The sequence below is a fragment of the Plasmodium gonderi genome, assembly GCF_002157705.1.
Source record: "Plasmodium gonderi DNA, contig: Chr13, whole genome shotgun sequence".
Lineage (NCBI taxonomy): Eukaryota > Apicomplexa > Aconoidasida > Haemosporida > Plasmodiidae > Plasmodium > Plasmodium gonderi.
In genome coordinates this window covers 735,549-759,993 of record NW_021628938.1, presented here as the reverse complement: position 1 = coordinate 759,993, position 24,445 = coordinate 735,549, and the positions used below count along the sequence as shown (strand labels likewise).

At 30.5% G+C, this 24,445-nt stretch overlaps 4 protein-coding genes across 4 annotated transcripts; 1 reads left to right on the top strand and 3 right to left on the bottom strand.

Annotated features, from left to right (window-relative positions):
- Nucleotides 1-808: 808 nt before the first annotated feature.
- Nucleotides 809-1,921, bottom strand: PGO_131230 (polyubiquitin 5; the record flags this gene model as incomplete). The annotated part of the gene is made up of 2 exons (XM_028689639.1): nt 809-1,242; nt 1,894-1,921. 2 exons carry the CDS (start codon nt 1,919-1,921, stop codon nt 809-811), a joined length of 462 nt encoding a protein of 153 aa, XP_028545440.1.
- A 2,268-nt stretch (nt 1,922-4,189) lies between these two features.
- On the bottom strand, nt 4,190-7,435 carry PGO_131220 (DNA replication licensing factor MCM5; the record flags this gene model as incomplete). The annotated part of the gene is made up of 4 exons (XM_028689638.1): nt 4,190-4,259; nt 4,696-4,805; nt 5,104-5,248; nt 5,484-7,435. 4 exons carry the CDS (start codon nt 7,433-7,435, stop codon nt 4,190-4,192), a joined length of 2,277 nt encoding a protein of 758 aa, XP_028545439.1.
- A 2,522-nt stretch (nt 7,436-9,957) lies between these two features.
- PGO_131210 (lysine-specific histone demethylase 1) lies at nt 9,958-16,888 on the bottom strand (the record flags this gene model as incomplete). The annotated part of the gene is made up of 2 exons (XM_028689637.1): nt 9,958-10,107; nt 10,460-16,888. 2 exons carry the CDS (start codon nt 16,886-16,888, stop codon nt 9,958-9,960), a joined length of 6,579 nt encoding a protein of 2,192 aa, XP_028545438.1.
- A 4,917-nt stretch (nt 16,889-21,805) lies between these two features.
- PGO_131200 (hypothetical protein, conserved) lies at nt 21,806-22,912 on the top strand (the record flags this gene model as incomplete). Its single annotated transcript, XM_028689636.1, has 1 exon — nt 21,806-22,912. The coding sequence occupies one exon, from the start codon at nt 21,806-21,808 to the stop codon at nt 22,910-22,912; it is 1,107 nt and encodes a 368-aa protein (XP_028545437.1).
- Nucleotides 22,913-24,445: the final 1,533 nt, after the last annotated feature.

The window sequence follows — 24,445 nt, the reverse complement described above, 5'->3', positions numbered from 1 at the left end:
AAATATCAAAGAATAAGGAAAAAAAACTCATATTATCCTCACATACTTTTGTACATTCTGCTGCATTACATCAATTGTGGGTGTCTGTACTCTCTGATGTGAATATTGATAAAATCTCTTTGGCCACTTTGTCACTTTTTCCACTTTGGCCCATACACAACTCTCAAAAGCTAATTAGCATTAAAATTTGTGTTTTTCATTATTTTTACATTTTACTTTGAAATTAAGTACATATGCATATACACATATATACGCACAAGCCGCTAGACATAAACGAATTGTATTGTATACAACATTCTTATATCCTTACATTTACATACGCAAATATGCACATATACACAACCTGCTTAAAAGCTCATTTTTGCTCAGATTCCTTTTCATATAACAAGAAAAAAAAAAAAAAAAAAAAGTAGAGAATATAACCAATTTCATCTTTAAAAGATATATGTTATAGTAATACGGTTCTAGGCACTATATAAACAGTATAAGAAAAACTATAAATAATTTAAGAATACAAAAAAGCCAATGAAAACAAAATGTATTTTGGGACAAGTTCTTTTCTTTTCTTTCTTTAAAAAAAAATTCCAAATGTATATAACTGTATGTGCGCGCACACAACACAAACCTTGTAATTTTTTTTTTAAAAAAATTTTAATTAAGTTACATAATTAATGTATTTTTATGTTAAATAGGACGTAAAAAAAAAAAAAAAAAAAAAAGGAGATAAATAAATAAAATAAATTAACAAGATCTGTGGTTATATCAAAATATAATAAAAATGGTTTAAAAAAAAAAAAAAAAAAGAGAATTAAAAACCACCTCTTAAACGGAGAACTAAATGTAAAGTAGATTCCTTTTGGATATTATAATCTGATAATGTTCTTCCATCTTCTAATTGTTTTCCTGCAAATATTAATCTTTGCTGGTCAGGTGGAATTCCTTCTTTATCTTGTATTTTAGCCTTGACGTTTTCAATTGTGTCTGATGACTCAACGTCTAGTGTGATGGTTTTTCCTGTTAAAGTCTTTACAAAAATTTGCATACCACCTCTTAAACGGAGAACTAAATGTAAAGTTGATTCCTTTTGGATATTATAATCTGATAATGTTCTTCCATCTTCTAATTGTTTTCCTGCAAATATTAATCTTTGCTGGTCAGGTGGAATTCCTTCTTTATCTTGTATTTTAGCCTTGACGTTTTCAATTGTATCTGATGACTCAACGTCCAGTGTGATGGTTTTTCCTGAACAAAAAAAAAAAAAAAAACATTTTGTGTAAATGGCTAGCTGGATGGACCTAGAAATTTTTGTGAGCAAATAGTTAACTTCAAAAAAAAAAAATATATTCCATGTTCATAATTATTATGTTATATAAACAATTATACATGGATAATAAATTAAAACAACAATAATAAAAAATAATAACACTATTTCAAGCATATACATACACCTGATATTTTTTAAAAAATTTTGTAATTATGGCAGTTCTGTGACATGTTAAATTATTTTATAAATATTTACAATTTATATATATCAATATAAAGGGGGCTAAGTGCATATGCATAAATGTATTAACATAAGAAAAAAAAAAAAAATCATTAGCTAGCTATAAATTTAGTTCATTCGATCTGGTGCCAAAATTAGCATGCACATACACATATGCATATATAAACTCACACAGCTTGACTCATCTGTGCCTTGAGATAAAATGTCACCATTCAGTAAAACAATAAACATATAACGGAGGAGAGTAAAACGTGTATGTTCAAATGTACATAATTGTGAGAACACTAAAGCATGAGTTAAATAGGTCTACATAAAATACACATATCGAGATAATGCATACACACAAAAAGATATAAAAAAGGGAAGTGATAGAAATTAGCATCCCTTACCTGTCAAAGTTTTCACAAAGATCTGCATTTTCGAAAAATGGCTTGGTTATCTTGTTCTTATAAATAAACTTGGAAGTGATTCTGCAAAAGTTTTCCTTTTTTGAGAAAAATTATACTCCTTGTGTATGTATGTGCACGCACGAGTATATAATTATATAATATATATATTGGGTTCCAGAATATACAATGGCAAAAAAAAAAAAAAAAAAAAAAAAAAGAAAAGAAAAACTTTACTGATTTGTTTTAACAAAGAGTGAAAAAAAAAAAAAAAATGCAATAAAACACAATATATATTATATATACGTCCAGTCCAATGGATAGTTATATGAACTTTCCCTTTTTCCTTACAATTTTGTTAACACTTTTCAATTTTAACATAAATTTGTTTTAACTTGCTAAAATCAATTTCCTTCATACATAAAAATAAATATATATATATTTGTTAATTTATATATATATATATATATAGTATGTATAAAAAAAATAAATCAAGTAAAAAAAAAATGTGACTTTTTCTTCGCTGCTTTGGGGCTGATGATTAAATAATTTTTAAGAAGTATGGAGTAGAAACAAAATATAAAATGAAGAGGTAATTTTGTAAAATAAAAGTACAATGTAGTAATGCTAAAAAAAAAAAAAAAAAAAAAAAAAAAAAAAAGAGGAAAAGAATAAGAAAAAGAAAAAAACAAAAAAAGAAAGGTAAGTGTTTTTTTATTTTTCACCTTCATAAATATTTTTTTTTTTTTTTTTTTTTTTTCCATTTTCAGTGGGGCCAAAATGGGGATGGATATTTATATGCATATGATAATATGTATGTCCCCATTGCACGGATACATATTTGTTCACATTTTTTTTTTTTTTTTTTTTTTATCATTTTGTGTACAAGCATGCAAATATTAGAAAAAGCTAGGGTAGAAGAAAAAGAAAAAACAAATGTAATTTGAGATTTTTTTTTTTTATTATTTTATTTTTTTTTTTTTGTGTGCTAATAACGAACGCTTAGTTCAATTTATAGTGTGCCAAGTTCCTTTACAACGTAAATTGGAATTAACAAATTCAAATTTTGGCAGCGTTATGTTTTTATACATTATATCTATATCTATATCTATATCTATATCTATATATATATATATATATATATATATATATAAGTATAACATTTAATTAACACCTTCTCCATCATCCCATATAATGTTAAGAGGTGTAACCGATGTCTCGTAATATGACTATGTATGCATGAGTAACATATGATCACAGAGAATGATCAGTTTTAGTGCAACTCTGGTCCACAGCAAAATTTTTATGTTGACATGTTATCCTTTAGTTAGAAAGACAGAAACTCATAAAATTGCATACCCATTATTTGGTGGAAATCAAAAAATTGTGCTAACTCGCTAGAAAAAGTGCATACATATACATGAGTATGTACATACAGAAGACCACATGCAAAACTTAACCCAAGCAGTGTAAAATATATAAACAAAAGCTATATATATATGTATATCACATAATGTATAGCCCCATCCAACCCCTCTATTGTGTACAAAAAAATATTAAACGTATTTGGAAGGAAAAGGGGGCGAGGAGGGAAATTTAAAAAAACTTCTCCGAAATATTTAATCACGAGTTGTAGAGATAGAAAAATCTACATAAAATTTTTGCTGTACAAATAACACGTTCAATGTTTTATGCAATCATATGTGCAACCGAGGAGCAGTTGAAGTTGTATATTCCCAATCAGTTTATATGTATACATATACATTTATATGCATGTAATGCAAAAATATATATGTGTACATATGTACAACTCATCTATAACACCATCGTGAGCGTATAGCTAAACAGTGTTAAAAGGTAGTGTATACCCACCCCCCATGACGTTTTTTCTTTTTTTAGTTATAATTTTGAATAGTATGTTCACTCTTTTTTTTTTTTTTTTTTTTTTTTTTTACATTTTAAAATATTAAAAAAAAAAAAAAAAAAAATGTGTAAAATAAATAATGTACACTTATTTTGGAAGTATTAAAATGGTTGTAAACAGGTTTACAGTTTAAAAATGGTAATTAAAAAGTGGAACTACATATATGGGAGGAAGGTGTAAGACGAGGGGAGGCATGATATGATGCATATTTATATAAGGTGTAGCTATGCAAAAAAAAGGAAAAAAAAGAGAAAGGTAAACAGAAAAAAAAAAAAAAAATATTTCCACACGAATATATATGTACGGTACAGGTAATATATAGTAACACGCATTCTATACATGTGAAAGTGCGAATAAAAAAAATAATGATCTCATTTAACAGCGCCTAACAGAACGATCTCCTCTCTCCTGAAGTTCTCCTTTCTTAATGAGAATAGCCAAAGCCCTGTGAGCGTTACAGAAGGAAAAGATAATAATGTAATGTTAGTCCGCTCAGTTGTACATATATGTATAGATATATGTATACATATATGTATACATATATATATGTATATAGATGCATGCGTTCAAAATAAAGGATTTCGATTTCACTTGAAACGATTAAAATTATTTATACATGCAAAAATGAGCATGTGGGTTATTTCGTTTGTTGTGGTGTGTATATTAGGGTAAAAACTTATTTACAAGAACTGGTGACGGGCACCACAGGGGTGTGTGTCAACAACAAGTAAACAATTCTTCCGCTCCTCATTATATCCACACGCACATATGGATTGTCAAAAATAAGTGCCACTTTCGATTTGTCCTTATAACAAATGAAATGACCTTCATATGACATTTTTTGGACGCTTTTTTTTTTTTTTTTTTTCTTTTTTAATTACTTTGATAAAGCAGAACGATCAAAACCTCGTAACTGTAATTCCCTAAACAAATTCACCCGTGAGGCTCTCTGTCCCTTTCCTAGTCGACCCAATATGGCATCTTCCGCTTGCTAACGTGGATACACGGGGAAAAGGAAAATAAATAAATAAATGAATAAATAAATAATTGAATAAATAAATAATTGAATAAATAAATAATTGAATAAATAATTGAATAAATAAATAAATAATTGAATAAATAAATGAATGAATAAATAAAATAACGCTAAAAAAGGGTACTGATGTGAATGTACATATGATTTATGGTTGAGTGAAATGTGGTAAATGTGAATTATGGCTCTTCCTCTCCCTCTCCCTCTCTCTCTCTCTCTCTCTCTCTATCTCTCTCTTTTTTTTCATCGCGAAAACCTTCACAGCCTTCTGTTCCAAGGGGGACATTGTTTCAAAGATCAAACATTGCTTTGCTGTTTCTGCAGTGGAAGACGAAAAGAGATCTATAGACATTTGTACATGCTTCTCCGTAGCAAACTGAGATAATTCCATCTTTGCAAAACTGAAAGGGGAGATAAGGGGAGTAAGAATTTAGCAAAATCTTAAGTCATATAAAGACCGATCACAGTGAAGATAAGCCAAAGCTATGAACACATGTACAACTATACACCCGGTTCATAAATAAAAAAAACACCGCTCCATGATATATAGCAAAGGACAGTAAACCTGTCAATATGCAGACACACACAAAATGAGTATCGTGTTATATGTCCATATTCCCTCTCATTCGCACAGACCTTTCTGCCAAACGAATTAATGACTCAAGCTGACGCAGAGTGATAGGGATTTTCTTTGTGACCGATCGTCTATCCCCACGATACTCAGCTCTGGTTTGAACATAAAAATTTCTCAAAGAATCTCTAGCTTCCTTAGAGAGTAAAGGTGCAATTTCTTTCTTGGCATACTGAATAAATCTTGTAAGTTTCGAGAGAGGTATTTCTCCCTCCTGAGATTTATGTTTTGATGCATGCAAAGCAACAATATGATTGCATAGCAAAGTGTCCTTTTCAATATCTTGTTTATTGCGTAATAAAAAAATTATATCAAATCTAGACAAAATAGTAGTTTTGAAATCATGCTGATCTGTCGTATCTTGTGAATCATCATATGATCCGAAGGAAGGGTTAGCTGCAGCAATGACAGAACATCTTGAATTTAACATAGTAGTAATACCTGCTTTTGAAATTGATATAGTTTGCTGTTCCATAGCTTCATGAATAGCTACAACATCATCATCTCTCATTTTATCAAATTCATCAATGCAGACAACTCCACCATCTGCTAAAACCATAGCTCCACCTTCTAATGAAAAAACACCTTGACTATCTCTCATAACAGCTGCTGTCAATCCTGCTGCACTACTACCTTTTCCAGATGTGTAAACTGATACAGGTGCACATCTATTTACAAATTTTAGAATCTGTGATTTAGCTACTGAAGGGTCTCCAAGCATCAACATGTTAATATCTCCTCTAATTTTCGTTTCTTCCCCAATTCTTTTTCTAGTTCCTCCAAATAATAAACATGCACAAGCCTTTTTTACTTCATCCATTCCATATAATTCAGGTGCAACGGATTTAAATATTTTTTCATGTATATCATGTTCAGCAGCAAGCAAAGTTAATTCATTTCTTTCCTCCACATCAAAATTTAAATCATTGCCTGTCATATCATCATATTTTTGGAATCCTAATACATGTAAGTAGGAAAAGTTTGTCCCATCTGCTCTTGTCGGTTTTGGATTCGGGTTATACGATGTCAGAACACCATGTACATAAACTCGATCTCCTGGAATCATTTTTTCACATAAATATCGTGTAGCATTTAATTGTAAGTGTCTTGGCATATCTCCAGTTGGGACAGCTTCAGGTAATTCTTGCATTTTCAAAGATTGAATATCAACAAATGTACATTCATTCGGTAAAATAACATATGGTTCTAACACTCCATTACAACCTAACTGATTATCCATAGGATTTGCAACTCCCATGGAAGATTTCATAGTAGAAGAATATCGACAATAAGGTGGTAACTGAGGTTTATCTTTCCATAAAGGTACATCTATTGACATCTTATGATCACAATATCTACATTGTAATGTAATTTTTCTCATCTTATGTTGAGGTTTACTAGCTTGAACTATAATTCCAGGAACAACAACAAATCTTTCTTGAGTAGCTGCTAACAATCCTCTTATCGCTGTTGGTCTGATGAATGTATTCAATAAATTAATTTGTATATAATTTAAATGTTCATCTTCATCAGTTAATATATTAGCCGTTTCACATACTTCATAACATACTCTTTCAACAGTTGGTAAGTAGGTTAATGGTCTTTCTGACAAAGCTCTTGCTAAAATAGCTGAGTAATTTTCTGGTTTTTTCATTTTTCTCTCCGATATCGGTGTGGCACTTATTTCGTTATTTTCAAACACTGTTTGTTGTTTGTATATATCGTCTAATTTTAAATCTAGCGTGAAATTATTATTTTTTACATTTTCAAATAACGTTCTCTTTAAATTTCCTTCCTTTAATGTATTTGATGAGTACCTAGATAGGAAATCTTGGAAATAATTATATACTTCATTAAGACTTGGAAGATTCTCTTCGATTCGGATATTATTTTCTGGTCTACTGTTTGGGTTTCTCGAGGCATTAAAAAATGCCCTTCCTTCCTGTATTCCTAACATTTTTTTTTTTTTTTTTTTTTTATCTTCACTTTCAGGCCTTTCACAACGAGTTTATATATTATTATACCAAAATGAAAACGGCAACTATCCAAAAATAATGGCCCGATTGTAATAAAATGCCGTCCAAGTGATCTCCAAAATGTTGTAAAAATGAAATAACTAATTCGAGCAGGATATATCCCTATTTGCTTACTCAAAATTTGGAATTTTTTTTTTTTTTTTTTCAAAAAGACGAAACGGAGTTTTAAAAAAAAAAAAAAAAAAAAAAAAATCTCTTATCTATCTCTTCAACTTATATGTCTAAAATATTAATTCTTGTTCTTGAACAAGTATTTACTGAAAAAAAAAAAAATTATATTCATTAGTTGAAAGAAGTTTCACGGTTCTTCGATATAGAATAACTTTTATTTTTTCTTTTTTCCCCATGTACGAGACATACATATCATAAAAAAGGAGAAAAGAAAAAAAAGAAAAAGGCATGAACAGTGTGTTCCATATACAAATTTGGACGCATTGCTTATTTTATTTTGTTTTATTTTTTGTATACTTTTCTTGTTTTATTTTCCAGACGAGTGTGACATGTAATATATGTATATAGTACCTCCTCTCTCATGTGTGTGTGAATTATTTTATTTTATTTTTTTTTTTTTGTGGGGAGAGGGGGTTTCCTCTTTTGTTTAACAAACGTTTGCTGATGGAGTAATGTTGATATAACAAAATAAACACACGTCTGCTTCAAAAAATGTGTAAAAGGAAATGTTCAAATTGACAGGGTAGTGGAAAGGGATTCTCAGCTTGGTGAACAAAATTGTGTGAAACGATTGACACACTTGGCTGTATCAATGTCGTCGACAGTGTTCAAAATGTACTTCATATATTTTCCCATGGGGAGTAAAAAAATTCAAAAAAAAAAAAAAAATAAAATAAAATAAAATAAAATAAAGAAAATACTTCCAGTGATGTTATCTCTTTCGAATTGTTCCCGTCCTTAATGACATAACATAAAACATTCTCTCCGTTTTATTTAATGTATTCAACTTATAACACTGCATATTATCCTCTTTTTTTTTATGAAGCTTAACAACTTAACTTATTTTCGCTTCGTGCAAAAAATGCTCCTCACACATGTGTCAATTCATGTTTGTGCCGAGGATAAAAAAAAAAAAAAAAAAAAATGAGAAAAATGCACACTATCATATATTATATGCCCTTTTCACCTAATTTAATTTAATTTAATTTTTTTTTTTTTTTTTTTTTTTTGCCATTTCACATTTCACAAATGTCAATCTTAAGCAGGCCAAAATAATTCGCTACTTTTAAGAGAAGACAAACCAGTGATACATATTTGTGACGCAGGTATCGGTTCTTTGTTATTCTTATTTATTTACTGCATTATTTTATTCTATTTTATTATACTCTTTTTTTTTTTTTTTTTTTTTTGAGTATGCGTGTGTGTGTAAATGTATATTTATACACCTGCGACGAGGAATATAGAATAAAGGAAATTATGCAACATGAGATAGTTAGAAAAGAAGGGAAGTCCACACTTTTTCATATTCACAATTTTTGGTCCTGTGCAATTATTCAGAATATACTTTTAAAAGTAAACATTTGTATCTTTTCCCTATCCTATCCATACCCCTTTTTTTTTTTTTTTTTTTTTTTTCCTTTATTTATCATCTCTTCTTTTTTTTATTTTTTTCTCTCTGTAGCTTAATTTTCCACATATGAACTTATTTCCCATTTGGTTGTATATCACACCATCTAATTCTTGTGAAGCATATATATATATATATATTTTTCAATATTATATTTATAAAATTCGTACATTTTTCGAATGATTGCGCAGGACTATAATTATGATATATGATAACCATTTTTTATAAAAATGTGTCCCATATAATGTGCATAATTGTACTTTACCCCTATGCGTGTTAGTATATTCATAAAGGGGTTCATGTGTGCCCGTTAGTCTATGTGCTTACATTGTCTACTTAACCATCATTGAAAATTCCAAATGAAAAAACGGAGTTATACAGAGAAATAAATAAAAATGCGCATCAAAATGAGGGTCAAATTTGTGCAAACATAAAGATCTCGAAGCGGAAGCTCATATGCATAAGTGCATACATACATAACATGACAAAATGGACATGTATTTTTACGTATGCAAATTTTCTAAAATTTCCCCCTCTTAATATATTCAAAGAGGTGCGTTATTTAAATGTGAAACATTTAACAAAAAAACGGAAAAAAAAAAAAAAAAAAAAAAAGGGAAATGCAAAGGGAAAGGGAAAGAGGAGTAGTTATAAAGAGCCAATTAAAATTATGTTAACCTATCCCCCCTTACTCTTCCCTAAAAGTGTCGAATAAAATATATGAGTAAAATATGGTACTAACGTTTAGGTGTATAAAAAGGTACCCAAATGTAGTATACACAAAAAAAAAAAAAAATATATATTTTGTATATATAATATATTATAGCATATTATAAAAAGGAAGAAAAAAATAAAAAAAAAACATCATTTGATCCTTTTGGACAGCTCTGTTTGCAACATGTCTAATCTCCTTCTGATTCTTCGTGTTCTCGAAAGAAAAAACTTTATTTTGTAAATATAAACTCGTCTATTCCAGTAGTTCTGTATGATTTCATTCTGGTTATAACATCCACGCTAAGGTGCACAAAGTAATGGGAAGTTAAAATGGGGGAAATGGTGTCAGAAAAATGACGTTGGCAAAATGATGTAACCAAAATCAAGTTGGGGAAACGCAAAAAAAAAAAAAAAAAAAAAAAAAAAAAAAATGGCACGAATTATCATTACTGTAGCATTCATAAAATATGTACAAAAGATGTGCAAAATTGAAGTGGAATAAATGTGTGCAAGTGTGCGTAGCTGGCAATATCATCTGGCATGTGAAAAGTGTGTGCCTGCACAGTTTCGCACCAATCTTTCGCTTAGATCATTTTTTCTCGCCCATTTTCGATTTCCTTTTTTTTTTTTTTTTTTTAACTGCTTAACTTACCTGAAAAACTTGGGACAAATTAGTACGAACACAACTGGGACAAACCCATCTACCCTCTGATTTACTATCGTCTACATCTGCTTTCGTGTATAAGCAGTAAGAATGCCATCCTTGGGTGCATCCGACAAAATCACACATGATTAATTCCCCCCCATTCATGCATTTATAGCACAAAACATCATTTTTGTAAAATATCAAGTAATATAGGTAATCACATAACAACTGGATAATTACAGTAGAATCAATAAAATGATGATGTGTGTCATAATTTATTTCTTTTATTATATATTCCAAAAGATAACAAAAAAAAAAAAGGAAACCCGTACAATTTAATTTAATTTTGTGATATTCATTTAAATAATTAATACATTGTTTTGCACCTATGCTTGACATGAACCTTTGACTTAAAAAATAATTCATATATTTGTTCAGCTCACACAATTGTTTATATTGAACATACATATTATTTATTTTCTGTTCTTCGTATATATCTAAATCTTTGCACACATTCTCCTTTTGATTTTTTTTTTCTGAACTGTACATATTTTTTTCGAATTTTTTATTTTCTTCCACAATTTTTTCTTCATTTTTATCTGAACCGTTCTTCATATTTCCCCTAAGCATTTTTGCTCCTTCTCTATTATGTTGTGACGTGATATCGTAAGATTTCTCATCGTCTTTTCCGCAACTTTCAACATTTTGTTCTTTATTCATCGAAGAACTATGATTATGATTAAAATTATTTGCACATTTTTCCACATGATCTGAATATTCAGGCAAAATGTGAACATTTTCATTCTCCTTTTTTTTTTCTTTCCCTATTTCGACACTTAACTGATAATTTATTTTTCCTTCCAAAAATTTTAACAGTGTATCCAGGTTAGCTTCCTCATTCAAGTCTAAATGTTTCATAAGAACATCTTTAGACTTTTCAATTTTGGAAAATAATTCCTTTTGAATAAAATATTGAAAATGATGATATTTTTTCTGCACGCATGATAAATACTCGCATAGCATAAATTTCAATTTTAAAAAAATGGGTATTGTTATATTATTTTTTAACGAATTTATCTCAATTTTATTATAATTGTGGAAAATAACATCGTTCAATTTTATTATATATTTATCCACGTACAAAATGAACTTTTCATAGTTGCTTGGAAATGTGTATTCTTCAATTTTTCCAATTTTGTGTAAAATATGTGTATTATGTATATTCTTCTGTGTCTTTACTAAGCTATTCGCGGGAAATTTACTTTCTGACCACGATATTATCCATTTCAGCCGCAAATCTTCTGGTAAATCTGCTTCCCCTGATGTGAGCCAATCTATGGGTAAATCTAACGCTCCTTGTGTGAACAATTCGTGGGGTAACTGTGGAGATCCAGATATGAACCATTTTCGAGATAAATCCTCAAGCATACTTGAATCTCTATTTTCGAATTCAGGTGGGATACCAGTTTCAGCAGTAACTTTTTTATCATTACTGCTATCTTCCTCATCCAAACATATCATATTTTCACCTTCCGTACTTATAATAATCTTATTCAATTTATCCAAATTTATGTTTTTGTTTAAAATGTTCCCTGAAACGGAATCAAGTTTGTGTTCATTTCTAAGTGTGCATCCCTGCCTTACATTTTCTTCTTCATTTGCTCCTGCTTCTTCTTCTTCTTCTGATAATGGGATCACACTAGTTTTGTCGTTATCATTTGCTAGTGCCTGACTTTCGTGAATATCAGTGGAGTTCATTCTATCGACAGAAGCACTACCAATTTTATCGTTATCTTGGCATACTAATTTTTCTGGAGAATTTTCGTTAATTACATTACTCGTGGGATCCTCTTCCGGTTGTTCTCGCTTAAATTTTGCATTTTTTCCTGTCTTTTTTGTATGACCATTTTCTGAAGTTTTACTAACAGGTTCAATCTTCAAACGGTTAAAAAAGTCCACAACTTTGTTTAATGAATAAGACAAAAAATCATGCTCCTGTTTGAGTATTGACAAAGGGATAGTGGAAATGCTATCGAATTCATTTTCTGAAGAACTTTCATAATCAGTTAGAGCTTCATCACTACCATCGGTTATGTAAAATCCAAGGAGGTTCTCTTTCATCTTTGGTAAAGGTATGTTAGTAAATGGACAAGTGCCTTGAGGGAAGAAAAAAACATCTGTATTGTAATATTTGTTATCGAAACTCTTTAATTTCAATCCAATGTGTGCAATGTCTTCGGCAGCTCGTATGCCTGTGTCGTAGGCTCCATCTACACATTGGAAGTAACTTTTTGATAAATATTCACCACAAAAAACAACCTTTGGATTATTAAGAGGGTGTGGAGATCTCAAATAAATTAAATCGTTGTCGGTACAATTGATATGTGGATATGTATATGAACCACAAGAAAAATTATCATCTTGCCAATTTGTAACAATATAATCAACAAGTACAGGTAGTTGTTTCTCACATTTTTCAAACATTTTATGTAGAGTGTATAAACATTCATTAACTATATAACGTTCTTTTTTAATATGCCCATAAGTACATGACCAAGGAGGGAAACAGTGTACTAATATACATCCAAGTTTTCCATATGCATGTAGATTAAGAAATTGAAATTTCTGATCAATACAATTTATTTGTAAACTATCAAATGGCCATGCAAAATCGAAAGGATAAAATCGTAAAATTATTTTATTATGATTGCCCATTTTGTAATTATTCAGTGCTTTAACCTTAAGTGGGTGTAACTTTGGTTCAAATTGTAAATAAGAATTTTTCTTTTTTGTTTTTTTCCCATCTTCTTTTAAACATCCAAGAGGCAAAGCAACAATAACATATTTAGCAAAAATGTTCACATTGGTATATTTGCAATTTGTTAAATCCGATGTTCCATGAAATTTCTTATTAATATCTTTCATCCAAGTATCGTAACTTTTACACTTCACCATAACATGGTAATTTTCTATCTCATCATTCGGTTCATACCATTTTTTTAATGTCTCTACTATTTCGTTCGTTTTACACAATTTCATTAATTTATGATCTACTTTTGAAACTCTCGTATGACGAATCTGATTCCCATTCCATCGTTCTTCCTCAGGATGAGTCCTTTTTTTATTGTGTTTCACATTTTCCTCTGTGAGAGTGCAAACATTATTTCTATCAAACGCAGCACTATTATTATCGCCACTGATTATATTTTCCACTTTGATAATCCCTCTGTCACGATGCTGAGGTTCTCTAGGAGGGGAACCGCTCGGTTGGGAATGCCCAAGTGGGTTGTCCTCGCTATCATGGGGAGGAGTGGCCAGAGAAGAAGTAGCGAGAGAATCAGATGTAACGATCGAAACAGCTGACGTAGCACCTCCGACAACAGTAGACATTGCAAACTCAGACCCAGTAGAAGCCTGAACGGAGGTACGATTTACAAGGTTGTTCTTTGACCCCTCAGGAGTGTCGTCCTCCTCCTTTATACACACCATTTCAGCAACCGTGTTGAGAAGGATTTTATTTTGAATATCCTCAGATAAAAAGTTTATTAACCATTTCCATCCATCCAAAACAATTTGATCAGAACTGGTGGTGTCCTTAAAAGTGGTAATGTGAGGAACTTGTTCATATTTTTTAATTCTATTATAATATTTTATATTTTTTAAAATGTAATCATCAGTGCCATAATCTGGACAGATATCAATATCTGTATTATTAACAAAAGGGAGTCTAGACATGGATATAGATGTTTCCCTTAAATCACTACCATAACCATATCTTGATTGCAATATTACCATTAATATTTTCCATTCTTCAAGTGAGAAATTCTGTTGATTCAAATTCATTTCATTAATTATTTCTTCTGTACATTCCATTAATAAATCCCACATACTTCTCCTTTTGTTTTCTTCATTATATAAAAACGTTTTTGTTATATTCTTTTTGTTACTTATAAACATATTATCACTCTTTTTTTTAACAATCTTGTAATATTCCTCTCCATAATCATAATAATTACCATACCTTATTGCATCCTTGTCGTACTTTTCAATGTCCTTACCAATGAATGATTTTTTCTTCATAAGCTTATAAACTCGTTTCGATTTTTTTCTCTTCATATTTTCTGTGCTATCAGATTCGCCAAGTTTTGGAAAAACTCTCCTCACGGGATCAGTCCCTTGCAAACTTATGTGATGACAACCTTTCGGCATGGAATCAATTTCAACATTCTGATAAGACAAATTCCATTTACTCCTCATAGACGATTCAACATTTTGAACACTTGTCTGATCGGATCGTTTTTTTACATCCTCTTCCTGTTGATACTTATGTGGTGAGATCATTTGTATACCATTTTCCCTCCTATGGATTAAATCAAATTGGTGTGATAAACATTTTAATTTTTTTTTCTCTTTTTCTTCTTCATTTGATCCATGTTTTTGAAATTGTCTTTTTTGGCCATATGTCAGAACTGGATTGTGATTTCTTCTCTGTTTCAAACGATTGAATACATGTGCGTATAATTCAATGTCGGGGTGTGGATACTTATCAACGGTATTATTATATCCATTAACGTTGTTAATAAATAAGAAAGATTTTATTTTTCTGTAAGCTCTAATTCTAATTTTATCACATAGTAAATTCATCCTATATATTTTAAAGCTTTGTATTTTTCTCCCATTTTCATTATTATACCAAAAAGCATAAAAAGTGGATTCCCAATTGTCCTTACCACATACTAAAGAAATTCTCGGTTTTAAGTTATTAGCAAGTTGTGTAACTGATTTATCAAATTCTCTTCTCCTTCTTGTGTCTTTATTAACTTCGAGGATTTTTAATTTCTTATTTTCATCTTTTGAAATGTGTGGATAATTGCAAAATGGTGTGGATTCTGAATATCTGGTACAACTAGGTGGTAAACACATGCAACTATCACTTAGGTAAGTATAAAGTTTTACATTTTCATCCATATCTTTTAAAAAAGTTAACACATCATTTTTTTTATTCTTTTCACCCTCTGCTTCCTTCTTTTTGTATATATAATCATACAAAGAACAAATATTATCAATGTTATATCTCAACATGAAAAGCATATTTTTCCTTATTTTTTTTTTTTTTTCCCTTTTTTTTTTTCTCATGTACAAGTAATTAGAATCACTGCACGATTTGTTTATTTCCTCAACTGTGCTTAATTGGTTCATATGTCTACTAATTTTTTTTTGCATATATTGCACGTCACATCTGTTTTTCTTTCCATTAGTCTTATTGTTTGACTCAGAATTTTCATTGTGTATACCATCTGTTCCCCAATTCGTGGGAAATTTCCCAAATTCTTTTAACAGTTTTCCATATTGCTGTTTGAATAGATTCACATTTTCAGATAATATTTTATCCATTTCTTCTTTCCTAAAGGAGTCTAAATAAGTTTTACCTTTTAACTTATCAATTTGTTGCATATATTTCATTTTTGTGGCATTATTCTTCAAAATTTTTCTTTTCCTCCCTCTTTTACCTTTTCTCATTGTCCCTTCTTCAGTACCAATAGTTCCTTCTGAATACATAGAAAATAACTCCTTCTTGATTGTATTATCCATTTCATTTATTTTGTTATTCTCTTTCGTTTTTGTGTTATTGTCACTTGACAAATGTTCATTTTCACAACAGTGGAAATAATTTGCACCCAAATCGACTATCGTTTCAGACAATACATTATTTTTTATTTTCCGTTCAGGCAAAATTGTGGAAAATGTTCTTCCTCCAATTCGATTTCTTCCTTCGATTACTAATATGTCCGCATTGCATTTGTTTAAGTAGTATGAAGCAGCTAGTCCTGAAATTCCAGAACCTATGATCAAAACATCCACGTATAAATTTTCTTCATTTCTCAGATATGGATACACATCAATTCCTCTGTTTATTACATCCACTGGTTTTACCTGACCAAACAAGGAAAATCTTTTGATTTCTTTTTTTTTCTCTCCTCCGTTATTTTTTTTCCTCTTTTTATTATTTTCGCCTTTACTAGTTTCATTTTTGGCATCATATTTGCCATCATTTTTGGCATCATATTTGCCATCATTTTTGGCATCATATTTGCCATCATTTTTGGCATCATTTTTGGCATCATTTTTGGCATCATTTTTGGCATCATTTTTGGCATCATTTTTGGCATCATTTTTGGCATCATTTTTGGCATCATATTTACCATCATTTTTGGCATCATTTTTACCATCAATTTTGGCATCATTTTTAGCATCATTGGTATTATTTCCATTTTCTCCTTGATACTTACTGTGAATAACAGCATTCGCTGTTCCTTCATCAGTAGCACCCTTATTCGTATTATCTTTTACACATTCTTTTCTCCATTTTTCATAACTATGTTCAAGGGCAAAATTTTCCTTCTTCCTCATGATACATTCGTTTGATTTCTCCATTTGGTTTAGAATTTCCACATCTTTTTATTCCCATGTGAATACAAGAAATGACGAAAGCTTTGTTTTCTATTTGCAGTAAATTTTTTTTTCACCATTTTTCCCTAATACATAAGCACTATCATTTGAAGGTGCGCCCCGATACAAACAAGTGTCATTAAAAAAAAAAGCATCTTCATTCCTTGCAGTGCCATCTCGAAATTTTATTTTCGAATTGATATTCAATGATAATGTGTATAACAATGTTGTATCTAGAAATTTTGTATAAATGTAAATCCGTTTCTGCCCAAGAATTTTCCTTAATCCATTTTTTCTTATCTATATGGGGAACTCATTAGTTCGTCTTGAGTGATTACTCCATCGACACACTTTCCATGGGCAAACTATATCATCGTTAAGTATTCTTTTGGAGCATTAGGGACCCAAGACTTTTTTTCCTACGCCAATGTATGGATATGTCCTCTGCGTGTGCTATGTCTCTAATGTATGATAAGTCCTCTGCGTGTACAACTCCTGCTCCTTCCTGTGCTACCTTTTCTACCTCTCTATGCTCCTGCTGTGAATCCCGACCTCCACAACTCCATCCATATTTTTTTTTTTTTTTTTTTTTTTTTTTTTGTTACATACTTTTGAATTTCTGAACCCCCTGTGCCATTTCCGTGGACATATTTTTTGAAATAAATTTGTCATCTGCTCCTTCGTGTGTTTTATGCTTTGAAATACAATTCTTCTTAGTTTTAATCTTCATATACTGGTACTTAAGTTGTGAATTTTTTATTTTATTTTTTTTTTTTTTCCTGTATATTTATTCTTTTTTCTATTTCCTCCTTTAATATATCCTTTTATCCTCTTTTATTTTCTCATTTTCTTCTTTTATTTGTTTAATAAGTGGCTCTTCTTCTTCTTTCCACTCCTTTGGACCTCTTGGCAGGTAGACTTTCTCACTAGGTATAATCCCCTCTTCCCTCAATTTCATCATCCATTCCTAAATTCCCTTATCAATCTTACTCTTCTTTCTGATCGTACGTTCCAATGATGTGTCATTCCATCCCATGGGTGGAATTTTTACCTTCATAATCTGTACATCATTCACCGCTCCATTATCTCCATCATCATCATCATCTTCACAATTGATTACTACTGTGTAACCCACTAGCTTGCATTCATTCTTCCATTCCAAATCTTTCCTTGTTATTCTAAGTCATTGCAATTTTTCCTTACCTTTTCTTCCATCATTCGATCTTACAAAAGGTGTGCCATTATTCTTCCCCTCACTATTATCCCCAACACATACTCCTCCTTAATTGATGCAACTGAATCTTTGATGGACGTTCCTCTGCCACTTTTGAAGCTGCTGCAGCTGATGTAGTTGCTGTAATTGCTGTCGATATTGTAACGGATTGCACTACTCTCACGGCTGCCAATGTCGGGAATTTTATATTCTGGTTTATTCCTTAATGTCCTTATGTTTTCCACTACGTGCATGTGGTTCTTCATATATATCGGTTTTTTCTTTCGCTTACCATTCTTCCAATAAGACTAAATTCCAATGATTTATTAAGTTCACTGCTTCCCCATGTACGTGCCTCTATAAGCCATCTAAGGATACCACTCAGATTGATTCATTTTTGCACATCTGCCAAGATTGTCACCTCTTCCCTGCATCTGACTCCAACCAGTTCTGATACATCTACACAGTTTTTTCTCTCTTGAAATAATTCCTCTAGTTTGAATATCCTTGGCATGTTCATTCTTCTCCATTTTAATGGATGAAGTTATATAACATTCCTCCTTTCAAGATTTCTTTCTTCACACCCTTTGATAATGTTTTTTTTTTCCAATTGTTCTTCCAATATATAGGAACAAATTTCCTTTTCATCTTCTTTTTTGTCTGAAACACGTGACCCTCATATGTTGTTTCATACATGGATGGTGAACTCTCTTGCTCCGTTGATTCCCCTTGATTCCATTCATGATTTTTCATCGTCTGATGTTCCATCGTCTGGTATTCCATCGTCTGACGTTCCAGCATCTCATGCTTCAGCTCTAGATACACCTTTTCTTGTTCTTGTCGTGCATGTCTCTCATCTCTCATATACTTCTGATATTCTTCCTTTTCCTTTCTTTTGTTTCATTCACCCATTTGTCATTTCTACTAGTTCCAAAAGTATTCAAATTTATCGAACTATCATATCATGCACAATTATGCTTTGACGTACTCAAGAAATTTTACTCAATTTTCTGTTCTCCAAACATTTCAACCTTAAATTAGAAAATATAAGACACATCTTTCTGTTTCTTTACCCCCACCCCCACCCGGGGATATATTTTATTTATTCAATGTTTTCAGAAAAAATAAAATAAAAAAAAAAGAATTATACCTGGGACTCTTTTTGAACAACATAACATTTTTTTTTAGAAAAAATCACTTTGAAGAATAAAATTGGGAAACGTTTTCAATTTTAAGAATGTAAATATTTCAAGAAAAAAATGTTATAAAGGTTACATCCTTCTGCACGTGACTTTGCATCTACGTATCTGTGTATGTACATGCGTTTTTATTTCATTTCTTCCTTTTCGAGGAGAAGAGAAAAATAACATGTTCTGTATTTTTCCTATTTTTAAAAAGAAAAGTCCTACTTTAAAGCATAAGACAAAAGGGAAAATTTGGAACAGAGAGCAATAAATAATTGAAAAAAAAAAAAAAAATTATAAGAAATGGGTGAGGACTGTATATCAAAATTTTGTATTTTTGGTGAACGTTTCTTTAAACTATGTTTTAAAGTTATATAAAAACTTCTTATTAAAGAAGACAAGATATGTTTCATTCCTCCTAAGAGAATCTTTTCTCGTCTTCCTTTTTATGATATGTAGTTTTTTTTTTTTTTTTTTTTTTACCTTTTGCTTCGGTTAAAAACATTTTCGACATACTTTTTTTTTATATTTTATACTCCAATGTGTGAGTACTTTCTTTGTTTGGCTTTTTTCAATTTATGCATCCTTCTTCACAAGTGTAGGTGCAGTTCCTATGGATGTAGTAGCTACGGGTTCATTTGCTGTGGTTGTAGCTGCTAACGGTGTGATTGATGTCGACGTTGCTTCTACACGTGTGTTCCCCAACATGTGATGCCTTTTCTCTTGTGTGTAAAGTTAAGGTGAAAGTCTCTCTTACGTGCACTTCAATAATTTTGACAAAATGTTCCCCAAAAGGACAATATGATAGATGATTAGTGTTTTTTTTTTTTTTGGAATTGTGATTCTCCAGAAAGTATAGAGAGGAGGTGTAACAAACGAAGAGAATAAGATATAGAAAGAGTGGAAAAAACTTAGAAAACAATTGCTCATACCTTATCAAACAAAACATAACAAACGCAGAAAATGAAACATCCCTCCTTGCAGCACAATAATTAGGACATCATAAAGACACAATCATGCAACTTTTCTTTTTTAATAAAGGAAATACCATATCTTAACCGTACATGTACACTCACACATTGGAGTGTGCTTTTGTACACAAAAAAAAAAGGAAAAAAATGGAAAAAAAAGGAAAAGAACAAAAATAAATTGAAATTACAAAAAACAAAAGAAACGGAAAAAGAAAAAAGGATTACCAATCACGGGATCACATAACCCCTTTGGTTAATAAGCATCTTGCGCTTACATAAGAAATTGTGTAAAATAAATATACACATAATCTATATCGGGAGTATTGTGCAGTGGCACTGCATACAGCGACAACTGTCTTCTATATGCAACATTAGAAAAATAAAATAATAAAACAAAAAAAATAAAATAATAAAACAGAATAAAATTAAAAATAAAAAAAAGCGAAAGATAGTTGGTCAAGTGTGATTTAATAAGATTGTTTACAATAATATGTACAGCAATGTGATTGCTCAGGTTGATGCCTGTTATGCACACAAAAAAAATAAAATAAAATAAAATAAAATAAAACGAAGTAAAATAAGATAAAATTCGCTGAAAATAGAAAAAAAAAAAAAAATAATAATAATAAATCATTTACAAATGTTCTCAAGTTCTCCTGTTGACAAATGTGTTAAAATTTTTAAAAGATGCATTTCCAACTATCTCAAAAAAAATAAATATATAATTAAAAATAAAACAAAATATACATTGGAAAACAGGGCACAAAGAGGAAATTTTTTTTTTTTTTTTTCCATTTTTTCTGAACATTTTAGTCCACAACTACCCCAAAAAAAAAAGGTTCTTCAAATATGCAACAATGCAAACACAAATGGTAGAAAGTATCCAAACAGGAAACTAAGCGGGAACCCTAGGCAGAAACCTAGGAAGAAACCAAAGAAGAAACCTAAGAAGAAACCTAAGAAGAAACCAAACCAGAAACCAAATCAAAAGTGCTATAAGGTACCCAATCACAAATAGAATCAGATACGTGTTAGGGTATGCAAGGATCGCAGGTGTATCGAGTAAGCAATATATAGTGTAGTATACAAAAAGTGCTTCCGTGAAGGCTAGTAGCTCTACATAGTGCAAAAAGGGATGAGATATTACTTAGTATGCCTCACAAGAGAAATAAAATGTTCGCTTTCTCATTTTGTGACAAACCTGTGTCTTACAAGTTGTCAATTCGGTTCTATTATTAACCAGAGGAACATTTCCTCCTAGGAAAAAAAAAAAAAAAAAAAAGGAAGAGACCAAGGGACGAAATTAAACGGATGAAAGGAACCCTCATAGAGTAGACCGAATTGGTTAACTCATTAAGGTTCCCCAACCCCACATGCACTACCACTCATTGTAGAACCAGAAAGAAAAATTGTGAACTTTTCCTTCCGTTACATTTCACACGAACTAACCCCTTATGTAACAATTCGTGAATTTATTCCACTTATTAATGTTTTGCACCATTTTTTTTTTTTTTTTTTAACAAACGATTGAAGAATGAATAAAACGTGGAAATTACTCGATAATGATATCTTATCAAATATATTGACTGAAATGAGATGGACATTGCGTATGAACAGTAAACTTGTTATTAGTGGCAAGAAATTTCATACAAAGTATAGAAACAAAAGTGAAATGAAACATGAGGAGGAGGGGAAAACAAAATTACAGGAAAATTTGGAAAATATAAAAGTATCAAAAGAAACATCAAGTAATGCACTATTTGATGAATGTCTAGAAGAAATATATAAAATGAAAAAAAAAGTTGATAAAGATAGTGTGGAATATGATATATCTCCAGTTATAGAAGAATTAAATAAAGAAGAAATAAAAATAACAAAAAATATATTTGAAAGAATTAATAAAAAAAAAAAACATATCTCCAATTTAAGTTATAAAGACATTTATATAGATCCATATTGGAACCCTTTCAAAGAAGTAACAGATTTGAGAAGAGAAATTTCTTACGAATTTAATGAATATGCCAAATTGGCATCTATTGTTGAAGTGAAAAAACAAAGGCGTGCAATTAAGAGGTCCCTAAAAGAACAATACAAATTATACAACCCTTATTCGGATGAATATAATGAACATGTAGGTTTTAACAAAAACACGAACACAGATGATTCAATTACATGTAATGACAAAAATGAAAAGTATTGGAACCCTTCTTTTAATAAAAAAAAAATACTTAATTTAAAATGCCCGTTTATATGGAGGCACACACATATCTTACATAATTTCATTGGAGAAAATGGTCTTATTTTACCACGTAGAATTAATTTTACTACTAGAAAGCAACAAATACAAATTTTCAAATCAATATGTATAGCCCGTAGAATGGCTTTATATCCCTATGATAGAAAACCTGATAAAGACGATCTCATCCCTTTGATGGATCCATTACAATTGCTTACCGATGAATTAATACATCGTTACATTGAACACAGGGATCTGCGTGCCCAAGCCATTCTTAAAGTTATGATAAATAGATATCCGTCTCTAAATTATTACAGATATTTCTCCCACCAATCTACCAAAAAAACACAAGAAGAAGAAGAACAACAACAACAACAACAGGTGCACGAAAATTTTCATGAATAAACATGGGGATAAAAACCCGAATGGGAAAAAATTTAACAAAGTCTTTCACAAGTACACGGCAAACTACTACGAGAATGGATTAAGCCCATAGCCTACGAGCGAGGTGGAGCGGCAAAATGGGGAAGAAAATGGTGAACCAAAATGGAGTAGCAAAATGGGAAAACCTAGCAGCATGAATATCTCTTCACATCCAACCTCTGCTTATCCATCTCTACACATAACACATAAGATGAATGTGTAACCCATAACAATGCCATTTTTATGCCATCATATATATCGTGTAATTTTTCAAAAAGACCAAAAGTGATAGAAATTTTCGACATCTAGTGGCATATTTGGATATATCTTTTTAACTCATTTTCTTTGACTACTAGTTATAGAACTATATATATATATATATATATATATATATATATATCTTTACTCACAAAATCGATTGAACACTTCCAAAATGTTCCAATGGAGGGAAGAAATAATTATATGTGTCTTAGGCTGAGTCATAATATTACGTCCCTCTCACCAGCTACTGCTACTATAATAACTCCTTGGGATACTTATTTCTCGTTTTTTATTTTTTCCCCAAGTTTCACAATTTCACACGTTACATATATTTATTAAAAATGCATTTCAATTATATAATTAACATAATAATGCAATCAGACCATGGTGTGTGTACTGCACCAATTTGTAAAAACTAGGATCCTCCATCAACTCCTCTACACGTCTACCCCATTTCAAGTTCAATCAGGCAATAAAGTAATATACGTGAACAGCCGAATCATGTTGAAGTAGTGCTATGTTGGCAATTCATAACTGTCTCTTCGGCTGAACAATGGCTCACTTTTTCTACTGCTCAAAAGAGGTGCAAAAAAAAAAAATAAAATAAAATAAAATAAAATATATACATATATATGTATATATAATGGCCTAGACGTACTGGTGCGACCGAGTGCTAAAATACTTTAACACGTGCAGCAATCCCATCAGTAGTACTAGAAATAATAAGAGACGTGATAGGCATAGCAAGCCTCTCTAATTGATGTGCCGTATAACTGCTTTAATGTTTAGGATTAAAAATAATAAAAATGAACAGTGAACTCGATTGTGCTGTGTACGCCTATATATTTGCACAATAGTACATAAATGTAATAATGTGCATATATACACATTCAGCAACTTTTAAAAACAACGTAAAAAAAAAAAAAAAAAGGGGGCAGAAATATATACCTTGTTGAAAAAAAGTTGATAATGGAAAAAATTCAACACATATACAGTTGTCCTTACCTTGTAATTGTAAAAAAATTAAAAAAAAAAAAAAAAAAAAAAGTTCATGACTGCAAAATTATCTTATATAAATATATGCATGCATTATAAGTATTTGCAACATTTTTTTTACAAAACATTACTCATATATATAGTTAATACCCTTTTTTTTTTTTTTTTTTTTTTTTTCTTGTCTTGTACAGTAGGTCTACGCATTTGTAAAAAAGAAAAAGAAAAAGATATTTATTCTTATAACATACTTAATACATA